Source organism: Montipora capricornis, chromosome 2 (assembly GCF_036669925.1).
Source record: "Montipora capricornis isolate CH-2021 chromosome 2, ASM3666992v2, whole genome shotgun sequence".
Lineage (NCBI taxonomy): Eukaryota > Metazoa > Cnidaria > Anthozoa > Scleractinia > Acroporidae > Montipora > Montipora capricornis.
In genome coordinates this window covers 42,853,364-42,868,363 of record NC_090884.1, presented here as the reverse complement: position 1 = coordinate 42,868,363, position 15,000 = coordinate 42,853,364, and the positions used below count along the sequence as shown (strand labels likewise).

The window sequence follows — 15,000 nt, the reverse complement described above, 5'->3', positions numbered from 1 at the left end:
AGTTTACTCTAGACTAGTAATAAGTATTGGGTAGCAAAATCCAGCTGAAACTAGCTCTGGTATAGCTATAGGCTAAGTCCCCCCCCCACCCCACGCATGTGAATGTGACTTGGTTGTAAGTTGGAGTGATCTTTCGGTGTGGTGATTTCTTTGGGACAATAAAACTGTTAACTATACACAGAGTTTGTGCTTCTTACATGGTGGCAGCCAGTGACTGACCTCACATCTGTTTACTTTCAAAGTTTGTTGATTTTCATGGCCGCGGGATTTTCTCTTCCCCCCGCGACCACTGCCGCTGGAAATTCAAGACCAGAATGCCTCTGAGAAATGAAAAAAAAAAAAAAAAAGAGGTAGCATGGCGAAATTACGTACCTGCAACTTGAACAAAACAAAATGTCTGAGCCAGTTAAGGTAGCCACTCTGTTGATGGTAATCGGAGGAGAAGCGAGAGATGTAGGCTCCATGTTCACAGGTTGGAAGGAAGGTGCAGACAAGGGGACAGAGCCGTTTTGCCGAGTACTGTGAGCCTAGGATATAGGAGAAATGTGCCGTTGGAGCAGTACCAATTTAATCAGCAAATGCAGGAAGCCGGTGAGTCGTATGACTACACTAGACTTCACTTCGGAAGCTTGTTGAAGGATTTGATTTCAACAAAATTCCGCAGATGAAATTCTAAGAGACAGGCTTGTATTTGGAATACTCACGGGGAAGTCAGGGAAAGACTCTTCGGAGAAGCACATTTAATGCTCGCGAAAACAGATGAGATGTGCCGAGCAGCGCAAGTAAAATCGGAGGTCCTGAAGAAAATAAAGTTCGCCCTGATGATTTCGAGTGCGAAGGGAGAAAAAACAAAAAGCATCCACATCACCGAGATCAATAACTGCGGTTTTTGTCTTCCAGAAAATCAGGAATCATGCCCGGGTCAGGGAAAGAAATGCCACTCCTGTGGAAAGAGGAATCATTTTGCGTCCAAGTGTCGCCAAGAGCGGAAAGCTGTGGACAATTGTGATCAGGGCGAAGAGGAAATGTATCAGGCAGATGAGGTGTCGACTCTTAGGCTAGATGACTTGCGGCTGGTGACTCTTAAGGTGGATGCTGACAGCTTTATACGTTTTCAAGCTGATACAGGTCCCAATGCAATGTCGTAGTGTTGCATGGTATCATACAGGAGCTCCAAGTTGAGGGTTCCTCTCGGTGTATGGAGAAATAATTCTTCCTTCTTTCTGAACTGCCGTTTGGTAGACAGTAATGACATACTTCCCATACTGGGATGGAAGGCATGCATAGGCATGGGAATCCTGGTTTATCACGACAATTACCACCCGAACAAGCCAGAAACGGTTATTGCACCAGTGTTTGCAGTGAAGATTCCACACACTGTGATGTCTAAGGAGGACTTAGTGTCCAAATTCCCAATAGCATTCAAGAAACGGTCACACTGTCCTGCCAATCAGTTGGCTCAGGTGGTTGAGTATCAGGCAACTGTGTGGGAGGTTATGGTATCAAAACTTTGGCTGGACAAACGCTCAGGGTCTTTAAATAGCTGAGGAGAAAGTGCTGTCTTTGTGATGACATCTGCGAATGGTCGAACTTTCTAGTCTTTTTGGATAAGGGTGACAAACCAAAGACTCTGTCTCACAACCCTTAATGTTCATAACTCTGCCCCCCCTGGCAGTGAATTCCTAGCAACCCAGCCATGAGCCTCCATGCCAAATCAGAGGTACTCCCACCACTAGAATTTGGCTTGGAGAGAGAGGTGCTTATGGATGCATTGACACCATACCCGCTGTATATGCAAACGACCAGAAATGGAAGTGTCATACCTATAAAGCAAGTCTTCCTGCGACAGGATAGTGACAACTGGGGTTCATATGTACAGCTGGTAAGCATCAGTTGACCAATACCCCATGTTCCTAATGAGATGTTCCAGAAGGCCCCTTTGGGCAACAGTAGTGGTGACATCTTTTCTGAAGCTAAAGACCCTTTTCGTAATGCGCCCAACAAATTATTCTTTTATTTTTATGATAATTAGCCTTACTAGTCTCGTTAGCATGTTCAAAATTCAATATAATTTTTACTTTAAAGTGAGGTTAGTAAGGCTAATTAGCATACATACAAAACAATAATCAAATCGTCCACCATTATGAAAAGGGTCTATGGTTGGTGAGGTTTTTTTCTGCTACTAGCAGACTGGACAGGAGTCTGTAAAAGAGAGGAGAGAGACAAGCGAGGAACAGCGCAACCCTCTTGATAGTGAAAAAGAGGCCCAGACCTTGTGACCACTGAAGGAGGGGAAGAGGTATTCAAAACAACCCTTGCAGGAGAGGGTCTGTCTTCAATGAGCTCTTGATGCATACTGGAAAGCTTTTTTTTTGGCGGGGAGGGGTAGCAGGATAAGTCTATCTCCACATCAGCACTTGTCAAGTTTACTGTGTGGTCAAAATGCTTTTCACTGTAAATTCTCCATATGTTTGGAGGTCTGGCGATGGCCCAATAGCGTAGCTGCAATGGCGACCTGGAACAGTTCATTGTAGTTATTTGACAACAGCTGCAATGAATACCATTCACCCACAAACCATTCATTAGATAAAAAGGCACCATAACCATGAGCCAGTGGCATCTGAAGAAACATGGAGCCTACTGTGGAGACAGGAAGAGGCTAATGCCATTTCAGGAGGAGGAAAATTCCCTCCACCAAGCAAGAAATCGCTGTTCATCCTAATTAGTTGATGATCTTGATGGAAAGCTGATAATAAGTTAATCATGCACCTTAAAAAGGTTTGGCCCTGCATGATGGAAATTGCCAATCAATGATTCAAGGTCTTACAATACAATACAATACAATACAATACAATACAATACAATACAATACAATACAATACAATACAATACAATACATCACGAAATGTTTATTAATTCTCGCAAAAGGTGTTTCAAAATCAATTTACAGCTGTACATGAAAAATGTGAAAATGAGAATTGCGTTTCAATGGAATAGCATTTACAACATAAACAATTATAATAATAACATAATACAGGCTTATACTCTATAGACTATCTAAACTAGACGCAACTTATTTCAACTCTTAGCTTTCCTCTTGAAACATTGAATAGATGGAGAGTTTCTTATCAGGACAGAAAGGCCCTTTTACGATGCTACTGCTTTGTAGAAAAACTAGTGCTAAACAATCGCTGTGGCACATTTGGGATGGCTGAGCTGATCTCTATTTCTAGTATTGTACTCGTGCATTTCTGAATGCTCTGTAAGCTTTGAACTCAAATAACTGGGTGTCACACCATTCAAACATTTCTAAATCAGGGTAATATCACTCAAGTGCAACAATTCTTGTACAGTAGGCCAGCCCAGTTCATGCAATATTGGAGAAATGCTATCGTTCTTTCTGGCGTCAGTCAATATGCGAGCGGCAAAGTTTTGCATCAGTTGTAATTTCTTAATAAATTATTATGTTTGAATGTACCAGACCATAGAGTTGAAGAGTAAAATTATTTGACAAAAGTAAGAGAATTTAGGATTATGCTGAGCACATCTTTCAATTGGAAAGTAAGTGTTTGAGCCTGCTCATTTGACACAAACTAGAAAGTAGAGAGGACATTAAGGTCAACATATGCATTAAGTCTGAGTTAAGAATGACACCTAAATCTTTGGCAGATGAGGCAGGAGTCAAAGTGTGACTGAGGAAGGGTACCATAACGTGGGGTAGCTTGGAGACGAGTTGTAGGGTGCCAAACGATGCAAGCTTTGTCTTTTTGGGATTTATCAACAACTTATTTGCACAACACTATCCTGCAACAAGATTGAGATCTTGGGAAACTTGTCTTTGTGAGTGCAATGCTTTTACAGAGACCACGATTCTAGGAGGGCGTTGATACAGTGACTGTCATACTTGTCACGTTGAAGGCAACTTGGAGCAACACTGTAAGGCAGGTGATTAGCTCTTCAAGTTTATGGATGGAGGGTAATACCTCAATATGAAAGCAATAATAATTATTATTATTGTACGCAGGTAACCAGATTTTTCCTCGCAAACTGGTGAATTAAGAGGACCATCCAGGTTAGATTCGGGTTCAGACTTCGGTGCCTCAAGGTTCTCTGCTAACAAGTCATCTGGATCAACAACCTGGCCTGATCTAATCTTGGTCACCATCTTCTCAGGGATTGGAGAATACCCCAGTGCCACCACGAACGGTCTACAGAAAAAAGAAGATGCCCCAGCCACTGAAACAGGTGCAAATGACATGTCAAAAGGAAACAGGGGGGTGAAATAATGTGAAACACAGGGTGAGCTGTTCCCAGCACACTGAAGCTCGAACAAAGATGGCATGCTCAAAAAGGCTGACAATGATAATGGAGAGCCTCCCTACGAGCAATAGCATAGGTGTAAATAAAAGAAGTCGCAATTATTTAACCTGAAGAGAAACCAATAGAAGATGATGGTGTTTGCTAACCAAAGCCTGAGAGCAAAATGGTTGGAACTGAAATTGTGTTTTCCGCCGGTGAGCTTGTATGTGGCACTGTTGGAAATGATGAATTGAAGCCATTTGCACGGGACCCAAAGTATGCGGCAAGGAGGTGTAAAGTGCCTGAAAAAAGACCTGAGTAAGCTTAATGACTTCTGGTCACGAAGTAAAAGTAGTTGCAAAAGCAGGAACTGGAGGAGCCGATGTGCCAGTAGCCAAGGATGTAGAATCCGATGCACACGCCTGATCATGATTCAACATGGCAGACACACTGTTGTTCGTGATTTCCAAGGGCAAAGGGCCGGAAATTCCGTCCACTATTATTGTACGCAGGTATCCAGATTTTTCCTTGCAAACTTGTGAATCAGGAGGACCATCCATGACACACACACATGGCAGACACACTGTTGTTCGTGATTTCCAAGGGCAAAGGGCCGGAAATTCCGTCCACTGCAAAGGTGAAGAGCTTTCCAACAAATCACCAGAGAAATCAGGAATTAGAAAAAAGTGAAGCTACTGCTAAAATGCTCCACAAACATGCTTTTTCCGCTACACTACTATGGCACTCTGGTTATGCCCTACTGCACACATGCTTGGGAAATCACCACAACTGGTGCATAAGCACTCATCTCTTGCCAGGATGGCGTAGAGCCCACCAGTCGAACCGTGCCCCTCCTGCCCCCACAGTCTCCATGAAATATATTTTGCGTCGCATAATTGCCTAAAAAGGTTAAAATGTCCCATTCAATTGGTCTAGGATTGAATGGAAGGCTAAATTAGATTAGGTTATATTTCTGCACCTATGTGTCGGGGTTGTAGGTAGATAAACTACAGCCTTGGGGCCAGTTGTTCAAACGTTGGATAGCGCTATCCACGGGATAAATCACTATCCAGCGGATAAACACTAGCAAAACCAATAGAGTTATCCAGTGGATAGTGATTTATCCTGCGGATAGCGCTATCCATGTTTGAACAACTGGGGCCTGGTGAATTAAGGACGTTCGCGCCAAAATCTTCCTACGGTGAAATTTTCTTCATTTCTCACCTAGAGTTAGGTCATAAAGTACTTACTCCAAAAATGAAAAAAAAAATTGGGGGTCACCGACTTTGTTTCGGAGAAAATGACAGTGGAAAAATGCCTTAATTTCGATAAATCGGCCATATGATGTAGCCTCATCTGCTCATCCGTCGAAAATCATAAAAATAAACTGTTAGAGTGAAGGTTTCCGTGCATAGGTTTTTAGGAGTGGGATTTTTACATAACAGTAGAGTTCATCCTCGAGGTGCGTGCCCGGGGGGGACTCCCATATGGAACAGACGGGGATGCTCGTCGGAAATTTTGAATTTAACCCCTAAAGGAGACCATCTGGGCGTGGCTCGAGCTTTTTGTGACCCCTAAAGGAGACTAATCTGGGCGTGGCTTAAGGAAATTTTGACCCCTAAAAACAAGTTAAAAAGAAAATTTGACTTCTGCTTCTCTTCGCTTAATTCTGTGTTTCTTTGCGGAACCCTAAACGAGACCTTGACAGCTTAAAATATTGGCGCTTTGCCCGGAACACCCTAAGCGAGACAAAAATCCAAAATTTACACCTCTAAGCGAGACGACGAGCATCCCTCCTCCCCCCCCCCCCCCCTCCCCGGGATTCGATGGCACGAGAAAATAAAATAAAATAAAGATAACTTCGTACGGTGGGAATTTTTTCATCTTATCATATTTTGTAGATAGTAAGTAAAGTAAGTGATTCATGATTAAAAAAATAGGGGTTACCAATGATCTAAACGAGTAAAATCGATGTGATGTTGCAATGCTCTTGGAAAATTTCGATTGTCACGTTTTTGCGTGACCTGTCGAGGAAGGACTGGAACCCAAGACAGGATCGCTCGTTGAAGGGATGAAAGGCTTTTATTTTTAAAAAAAAATTCTCGAGCATAGCAACGAAGTTTCAAGCAGACATCATCTTTATTTGGTTCGTGTTTTGTGTAATATCTCTCCATTGGCGCCATGCTCATCTTCTGGAGTGTGTTTTTTTTTTAAATTTAATCACTGGTTGTTTCCTCACAGGTCCGCACTATTCAAGCGGACTAGGACGAAAGTACAATTCTACTCTACTTTCACGAAAATAGAGGAAAAGAATTTCAAAAATATGCATTCATTTTTAACTTAAGTTAAGTTAACTTAAGAAAAGGAGAAGTGATCCTAGCACTTGACAATTTAAGCAATAATTGTATCTTATAGACACCTGAAAATTTCAGGTATCCTCAATGGGATTCGAACCCATGACCTCTGTGATGCAGGTGCAATGCTCTTCCAACTGAGCTATACTGAATAATTATACCTTTGCAACTTGGTTGCCACTCAAAAGGTACAGAATTGATATTGACAAAGGACAGGTCTTCACCATATTTGATTGTTTCTTAAAGGAAAGCTCACCCACTAATTAATATGCTTGTATTTCACATTACTGGCATCTTTTGTCCCTAATTACAGGTGTTGATCCTCCTCAACCAGCTAACATTGCGCTGCCTTCATTGGCGGAAATCATGAGGCAGCAAGAACAAGAGGAAAAGCTTGCAAATGAAACGTGTCTTCCACTCAATGGGTATGAAAAGTTGTTGAACGAGATGCAAGCGACTCCTAGCCCAGGGAAAAAAGTGAGGGGAAATTCTACCCCGGACCAACTATCTCTCGGTGCACGTGCTCGTGAAATTGGAACTCCTGGACCTATGGAAAAGTCTTTTGAACAAGCCCAAAAAATAATGTCTTCCGTCCAATCTAGCCCTTCAAAACGTGTCTCTTCTACTGAAATTAATACAGCAGCAAAGAATATTATTGAATCTCTGTCGGACAGTGGACAGTTTGTTTCACTTGAAAAAGTCAAGGCTAAACTCTGTAATCACTTTGGAAGGTCCAGTTGGAGTGCATTTGGCATCAAGAGAGATAAAGATATTGCAGCCCTTAATGATCTTATTCAGCTGCAGAATAAAGTAAGGAGTACATTTGTGTATTTTTATTTATTATAAAAGAATCTCCCCTTATGGTACTGGATCTTATCTTAATAGGCTGAGTTTGATTTATTAATATTAAGGCATGGCTACGAGGCTTTATAGTCAAATTATTTCACGACTCAGTTCTGTTTCCTTTGTCACACAAGTCTTAAGGGGGATTTCTGAGGAAAATATTTCAAATTTAATCATAAATCCTTGTAGCCATGTGTGAATATTGATATATCGAACCCATTGAAGAGATTTAGTAAATAGTACTCTCAAGCACGTTTTGCTAGTGAAGTGCAAATAAACTCCTGCATTGTGACCCCTCCTGGCTTGGCAACCCGCGGAACTAGCATGGCCGAGTGGTCAAGGCGCCTGCCTTGACATTCAGAGATCCTGGGTTCAAAACCAGTTCTGACCACTAGCTGTAGTTGTTCCTGGTTCCTACTTAAACTTCTCAGTTGTCATCGGTAATAGCCAAATGATTTGCTTCCAGCCAGTTAGCATTCTTGCAAAAAATTATTCTGTTCTGTTTGTATGATTACTATGATTCATTGGCCCTGAAGAACCCATATTGGCATTGGTAAATTAAGTATTTATTTACTTATTTACCTCTGGGAATCCTTACTAGTGCTTATTGCACCTCACATTAACAAGTGGACTCAAATTCAAAGACTACAACCCTACGCCAAATGGGCTTGTGCGGTTTTGTTAGTCTTTGAAAAGAAATTTACTTGTGCTCATTTATTCCAAATTGCACTCGAAATCATGAGATAACCTGTATACAAAGTGCCATTTTCGAGGACTTGTACTCCTATTCGTAGGATGTGAATGATTTCAGTAACAGCTGTTCCTTTAGAGACTGCAAATGCGCTTCTTTAAAGTCCTTGTTGTGATCCATTTTCCTGCAGGTTAGTTTATTTATCCACGCTTACGTCATGTGCAACAGCATTGCCACTGTGCATGAACTCGGCCAGAGTCTTGCAGATTTAGAGTCCAAGCAAGATTTTGAAGATCTAAAGCTGGGTCCGTTATTGCAACAGCCTGTGGTTTTTGACATGTTCAAGGCTCCACCGAGTCTAGGCTCCGTTCCTCCAATAACAACTATTCAGATTCTGAGGCATTTGGAAAGGTATATGACTAGAGAGGATCTCTGGCGCGAGAAAGTGGCTTTAAGCAAATTCATGGCGTATCTTTGTGAAGAGAATGATTGTGAAACACCGTACGAGCTTGGTGTGCGCATACAAAGCGTTGGATTGGCAATTTCGGTAACAAAACTTTCATTTTTTTTAAAATGTTCCAACCTTTTTAACGTTTTTTGTCTGGGCTGTTTGTTGTTTAAGGAATACATACACGTACGTGTAGCTACATCCTACATAAAGGTGTAGCCACAATCTATCGCTTTTAACAAGTTCACTTAAATATTGTCTCCACACAGAACTCGATATATTCACCTCACCATTCTCGAAAAACTCGAGACTCGATACTCAAGTTTTCCATTTCCCAAATGAATCAGCACAATTTTGGCATTTATTTTAATTTTCAAGTGACAAACTTTGTAGATTTATTGAAACTGTACAAGCCTCCGAAAAAGTAATCAGAGATTGCAAATTGTTGTTATCTGTAACATGTAAAGAATAATTCAGTTGGCAGGTCTTTAATTACGTTTTATTATCCGAGCAGGAGGTCTCTATGGGAGAATCTTGACCGAGGTCGTGAGTACAGACCGAAGGCCGTGAGGTCTGTACACACACACACACACACACCTGACTGACTAAGCTCGGTTAATAAGATGTTTATTGTATGGTAAACAAGAGCAATTTACTTCGTTTAATGTAACTGGTTTGTATTAACAGACATTTTGCTTGCAAACGGCGATGATTGGCGATGAGCTGAACTTAAATCCAGGGGCACCCAGCGTCAATTTTCGAAAAATATCTGTTCGGAAGACGACTTGACATCTAGGATTTTCGGATCACTTGTTGTAAAATTTCTTGCTTGGCTGCTTGTCCTAAGATTTTCGAACATCTAAAAGATAGTATAATTGCCCACTTTTAACGGATTTTTTACCCTAAAAGGCTCACCTAGAATTTTCGGGAGCCTTTTTTCTGGCTGAAATTTTCGAAAAGGTTAGTTGTGATCCCTATAATTTTCGGATCTCTAGACTTTCAGCAACGAATTCCGAACAGATCAAAAATTTATAGGGGATAAAAATATGCCTGTATGTACCGTGCTATGTCTAAGTGGTTTTGAACTATATTCTCGTTGGGTGCCCCTGTTAAATCTGCCAATGTTTGCTCATCCTCCTCATGCTTTTTGGCACTTTTTGGCACTTCCACAAATAAATATTGGTAGAAGAAAATACTCAATATTTTCTTTCATTTTAGTTTGCAACTTTTTCACCGCAAAACATTACCGCTCTAGATAGGAAAATCTAGACCGCGGTCAGTATCGATTTCAGCCAATCAAATTCGTGAATTTGGTATTTCCCAGTGCTTATGAGACAGACATCTAATGAGGGGTGTTATTATGAGAACACAGCGAAAGTAAGGTTAGATCATCATCGGCCTATTTTTTGAGGATTTTCAATTTTCCCTATACAGTCCTCTTTTGTATAAGAATTTATTTTTTATAAGAACGTTGAGAACCAAAATTAACCAAAATTTTAAGAACGTATTAAAAACATTTCTCAGGCTGAGAGTCGATTAAGAAAGTTTTTATTTGGCCTATGTTTATTTGAAATGAAAGCAGAAAATAAGGGTAAATTAATTTAAATTAACCCAAATGCTTAGTGGCATATTTTGTATAACATAACAGTGGATTTCCTATTGCATGATACGCATCTTAGTTTGTAATAATGAGCGGTTCATATCCATAGGTTTCCTGGTCACGTCTGTCTGTTATGTGTAACTGGGCACACAAATTGTGAATTTTGGCTTAGTTCCTGTGATGATGCAGTATCTGTTGTTTTCAGGTGATTAAGAAAGCGAAAAGGTCTGACAGTGAACGATGGAAATCGGTTAGAGAACATGTTGCAGCTGACTTGGACGAGGAAATTCAAAGACACTTGAAAAAAATCAAGAAAGATCTTCTGGGGCAGGAAGTGGGTGATCTGAGGAGCTGTGCAATGAAAGTGATTGGCGCTTCTCCCGTTGATGCATTAAACGAGATTTTTGATTGCTGCTTGGACGTTTTTGAAGGCAAACGCCAAAAGAAGATTACGAATTTTTTCGCTACAATTACTGGAGATGCTCTCGGTCGACGACTATTTCAACTTGCTCTTACCGCGAGCTGCAAGCGTTTAGTGGGAGACACACTGGATTCTTTGGTTGAACAAAAGGTCGAGGAGCAATTTGCTAACAGAATGAAAGACTTGCAGGAAACGGCAGAAATACGACCACTTCCACCCAGTGAAGGTTGTATTTTGGGGATGTATTTTTCACTTTGTCAGTAATTTGATGCATTTTGGTAGCGAAAATAAGTTTTAAAAGGCTTGCATAGGGTAAAGATGAACTACAGTGACTGTAAATGAAATCTTCATATTTAGTATATATAAAAAAAAAAATCTTACGATTAAAATTACGCAGCTACCTGAAAAGCCGTTGGCTGAATCACGTATTTCTAATTTTCAGCGTAGACGTGTTTAAGTCAGTGACTTTGGTTTGAGAGACTCAACCACTGTATTTTTTAGCGGCCCAGTCTGCTTTGGCTTTCCACCTTCCCTCAAACCAACATAGTGTCAGAAACCGTGAAAATGACTGTCTCCTGTTTAAAAAATCGGGGTACATCGGGGAGTCCAAATGTAACGTAAATATTTCCCCCATCCCATAATGCAATGCATTTTGGAGGTTCTTTACATAAAAACAACACAAGCTATTTACCCTTTATCTTGTTTCATTGAACCGGATATCCATTGCTTTGAGGCAAAAAACACTTCCCAAAAAACTGTATTATGGGTCATTTGAAAGTTAAGAATTTGCCAATTAATCCAAGCTAATTTCTTGTCTTCTCTTCCGCGGCCAATGTGGTCTTAAAAACGGTGGAGAGTCTATTTTTTAATCATTGCATTTGTTTCCCTTTTCTTCAGGCGAACTGGTGAATGAAGTGAAAACCTGGCTGGCAAATGCAGATAACATTGGCCTTGGAAGGTTGGCGATCATTGAAGCCACTGTTTTGAGCAAATTTCCCGATTTTGACAGTTTTGAAGGTCTTGGTAATGGCTCATTCTTGAAATTTTTAACTTCTCATAAGGAGCTTCTCCATGCTATCGAGGAGGTTGGTGGCTTGGCCATGGCTCGTTCAGGGGGACAACGGACAAGGCTTGGGCACCAGGTTTCCTTGGTCAGTATACTGGATTTCATTTCACAGTGTGGAACGCAAACCTCTCTCGTAAGTCACTTGCAGGTTGTATATTTCATTTGTTTACACGAAACGCACTGGAGCATACACTGTGACAAAGAACGAAAGGCATTCCGATTCTCACACGAGGCCCATTTGAATAACTTCAAACTCATCGTAAACCGTAACTGCGGTTTGATCACTCGTTGTGGCAGCCTTTGCATGTTTTTTTCAGCGTGCTCTGCTCAGTACCTCCAGCAGTACAGGGTTCCATTTTCAGCATTGTTCAACTGTAGTCCAATGTCCTCAGGGTTGGATAATTGTTTCACAATCCATGGTGGTCATTATGAAGGTCACAGTTAAAGGAAACTTGTATAGAGATTAAAGGTGTTGTGCCTTCCTTCAAAGCCTTGCGAGTGATGTTCAAACAAACGCAAGTTTTACCGTTAGTTGCGAACTTTACCGAAGTTTAACTAATGTCGGAAGTCCACTAGTTTGGCTTTTAAAGGAGGAAAACATAAAGTTAACCCTATTAAAAATTTGAACTCATTGGCTCAGTACGTGTTATTAGACGGCTTTTCTCTTTGTTTCCTTATATATATAACTTGATTGAAATCAAGTTATTTTTTCTAACAGATATTTCGTTTTTTATAGAGAGCGCAACTGATGTAATTTGACCTTCTCATATCTTAACTATAATCCTGTTCCCCTCCTTTGGATATTGTTGAGTATTGAGTGACATGTTTTTGCTTCTTTCCCTTCCCTTTCCACATTTTAGGAGGTCATTCAACAGCATCTTTGCAATTACTACAGCATTGGTAAAGTGACAGATCTGGGATATGGCTCTTGTTCAAACCTGTTAAAAAAAGCTTCAGACCGAAGAGAAAAAATGACGCGAACAAACACACCTGCCATAGTGTACGAGGCTGCACTTTTGTGTCATGATGCATGCGCAAAAAATATAGGAAACAGCAATGTAGAAGCGCACAAGGGAAGTATCCTTGGGTATATGAGCAAAGAAGATGCAATAGCCGCAATACAGAGGGTCCCACTTCTCGAGGACGTGACACTCTGGACTCACTGGGACGAAGTGTTTGGAGGAGAGGTGTCCCAGCTCGGGGACTTAAAGTCGTTTTTAGAAAACGAGGGAATCCTAGCAAACGCTGGAAAATCTACATCAAGGGGGCATGGTTCTTTGGTTGTCATGGAAACATCTCCAGGGGTTCTTCTGCGTGTCACCACAAACACGTCACCGGAAATCTTCAATGGTTGCTTAAGTCGTGGTGATGCGGTTGGTGCCGCAGGGCATCTAGTTTCTATGGTCATGTTGAATGGCGGAGTGTTTAACACTCCTTTGGCTCTTTTAGCCAACCACGTGCAGACTTCCTTAGCCTCCATGGCGACTCCTGAGGGATCTAAACGCCCCTCCGATTTTGTACTCAAATGTTTGGTTCGTATGCCAAGAAAGTTAGCTCAGACTGTTGGAACAAAGGTATGTTTTGCTAAAATCTTGAGCACAAGACTTAATAGGGTTTGTTAGACTTTCTAGGGAAGGGAAATCCGGCAAGTGAGAAAAAAATTGTGCTTGAGTATGAAATCTGCTGATTTGTGGGTTATCAATAGTGACGTCTTTTCACTTTGCAGCTGTTTAGAATTACACAATATTTTCATTGGCAATTAAAGCTCGTTTAACATGTGTAGTATGACAAAATGATCGCCACGGTCATTTTCTTTCGCGACAGGTTTTCCTTGAGCCTCTAAAGAAGCTTATTGGCTCAACAGAAGCCCCCTCGGTTCTGTTATCTTGCTGCTCAACCCAGCATCAGCGAAGTCGGCTTCATCGACTTGGCTTTGTTCTTGGTATAAATCAGTGGATTGAAGATTTTCACAGCCGAGTGCGGTCAGATTACCCAGAGGAAGGCTCGGTATTAAAAATTGGATTAGATGAAGAATACCAAAAAAGACCAATTGCGGTAGTCAATCCTGTACTATCTCGTAGAGAAAAGACTGAGAGGGCAGAGGTAAGTGGTGACAAAATGAAACTCTGTATCCACAGCATCGTTCACCGGATGCTGGAATTGACGTTGTACCAGATCGTGCATTATACTGAAGTCGTGTTTTACATTTTAGCGATCTGTAGGGACACCGGAAGACGATATAACAATCCCTCTGTATGAGGGACACGCCCCTAAAGGTGATTGTGATGATGAAGAAGAAGACAGAAATGAAGTAAAAGACGAAGAAGGTACGGGTGTTAAATCTCGCTCTGCTTTTGTTCACACATCGACCCATTTATTCCTCTGTAGACATTCTTTGGACATGCCAAATTTACCAATTGTTCTCTATGATTCCAGGTTTGATGCTCAATTTAAGTTGCTGTTTCGAGGCTTTAAGGGTCTTTAAATACCTTAGTACAAAGTGCTACCTTTGTAATGATATCTGCTAATGGCTAGACTCTCTAGACTTGTCGGAAAAGGGCGATTAAACTTGAGGCCCCATCACACAACCCTTCAATGTTCATAAATAACCTTGCGGTACGTAAAAGAACCCACACGCTATTAGCAAAGTGTAGGGCATGGAGTTTCCAGTGTTTTGGTTGGTTGTCTGTGCGCTAGCTACAGGGCCGTTAATAGCATGTTAATTGCGTCCTCCCTCTCTAAATAAAGGTATCGTATGGTATCTTACTTCCAGAAGCTGTCTCAGATGCCGGGGACTATTCGAGTGAACAAGCTGCTTTCACGTCCAAGCAACAAGAAGAGTGCAGGGCTGTCATTGAGCAGATTCGTCGCGAAGAGTTTGGAATTGGTCTTGAGCTCGGGGAAGAGGAGTCAAAACTCGTTCAGAGACAGAGAGAGCGCGAGGGGCGTGGCTTGCACCGTTTGTCTACCGAGTTGTATTCAAGGGACACGCACTTTGTGTTAGAGCTAGTACAGAATGCAGATGACAACTCATATCCCGATGAGGGATCTGTCGCGGGATTCCCGTCCCTTGTTTTTGTTCTCGAAAGTGATAAGATTGTGGTGTTCAATAACGAAATTGGTTTCATGGAAAAGAACATCCGAGCACTGTGTGACGTTGGCAAAAGTACAAAAGGAGCTCACCGCTATGGATACATTGGTATGATGTCACATAATTGTTTTAATTTCCTCTACGTGGTACCAACAATCTCGCGGGCAAAACTACTGATGAGACCGAA

At 41.4% G+C, this 15,000-nt stretch overlaps 1 protein-coding gene across 5 annotated transcripts in view; it reads left to right on the top strand.

The window, feature by feature from the left end:
- The window catches only part of LOC138022426 (uncharacterized), a 34,477-nt gene that overhangs the window by 5,178 nt on the left and 14,299 nt on the right, over nucleotides 1-15,000 (top strand). For 4 of the 5 annotated variants that reach the window (XM_068869584.1, XM_068869571.1, XM_068869563.1 and 1 more), the window contains exons 4-11: nucleotides 6,967-7,463; nucleotides 8,378-8,734; nucleotides 10,441-10,882; nucleotides 11,554-11,855; nucleotides 12,583-13,296; nucleotides 13,547-13,825; nucleotides 13,935-14,049; nucleotides 14,496-14,921. In XM_068869584.1, coding sequence (XP_068725685.1) covers nucleotides 6,967-7,463; nucleotides 8,378-8,734; nucleotides 10,441-10,882; nucleotides 11,554-11,855; nucleotides 12,583-13,296; nucleotides 13,547-13,825; nucleotides 13,935-14,049; nucleotides 14,496-14,921 — 3,132 coding nt within the window. The remainder of the gene's footprint in view (nucleotides 1-6,966; nucleotides 7,464-8,377; nucleotides 8,735-10,440; nucleotides 10,883-11,553; nucleotides 11,856-12,582; nucleotides 13,297-13,546; nucleotides 13,826-13,934; nucleotides 14,050-14,495; nucleotides 14,922-15,000) is intronic. The other variant, XM_068869577.1, reaches the window with a different exon arrangement.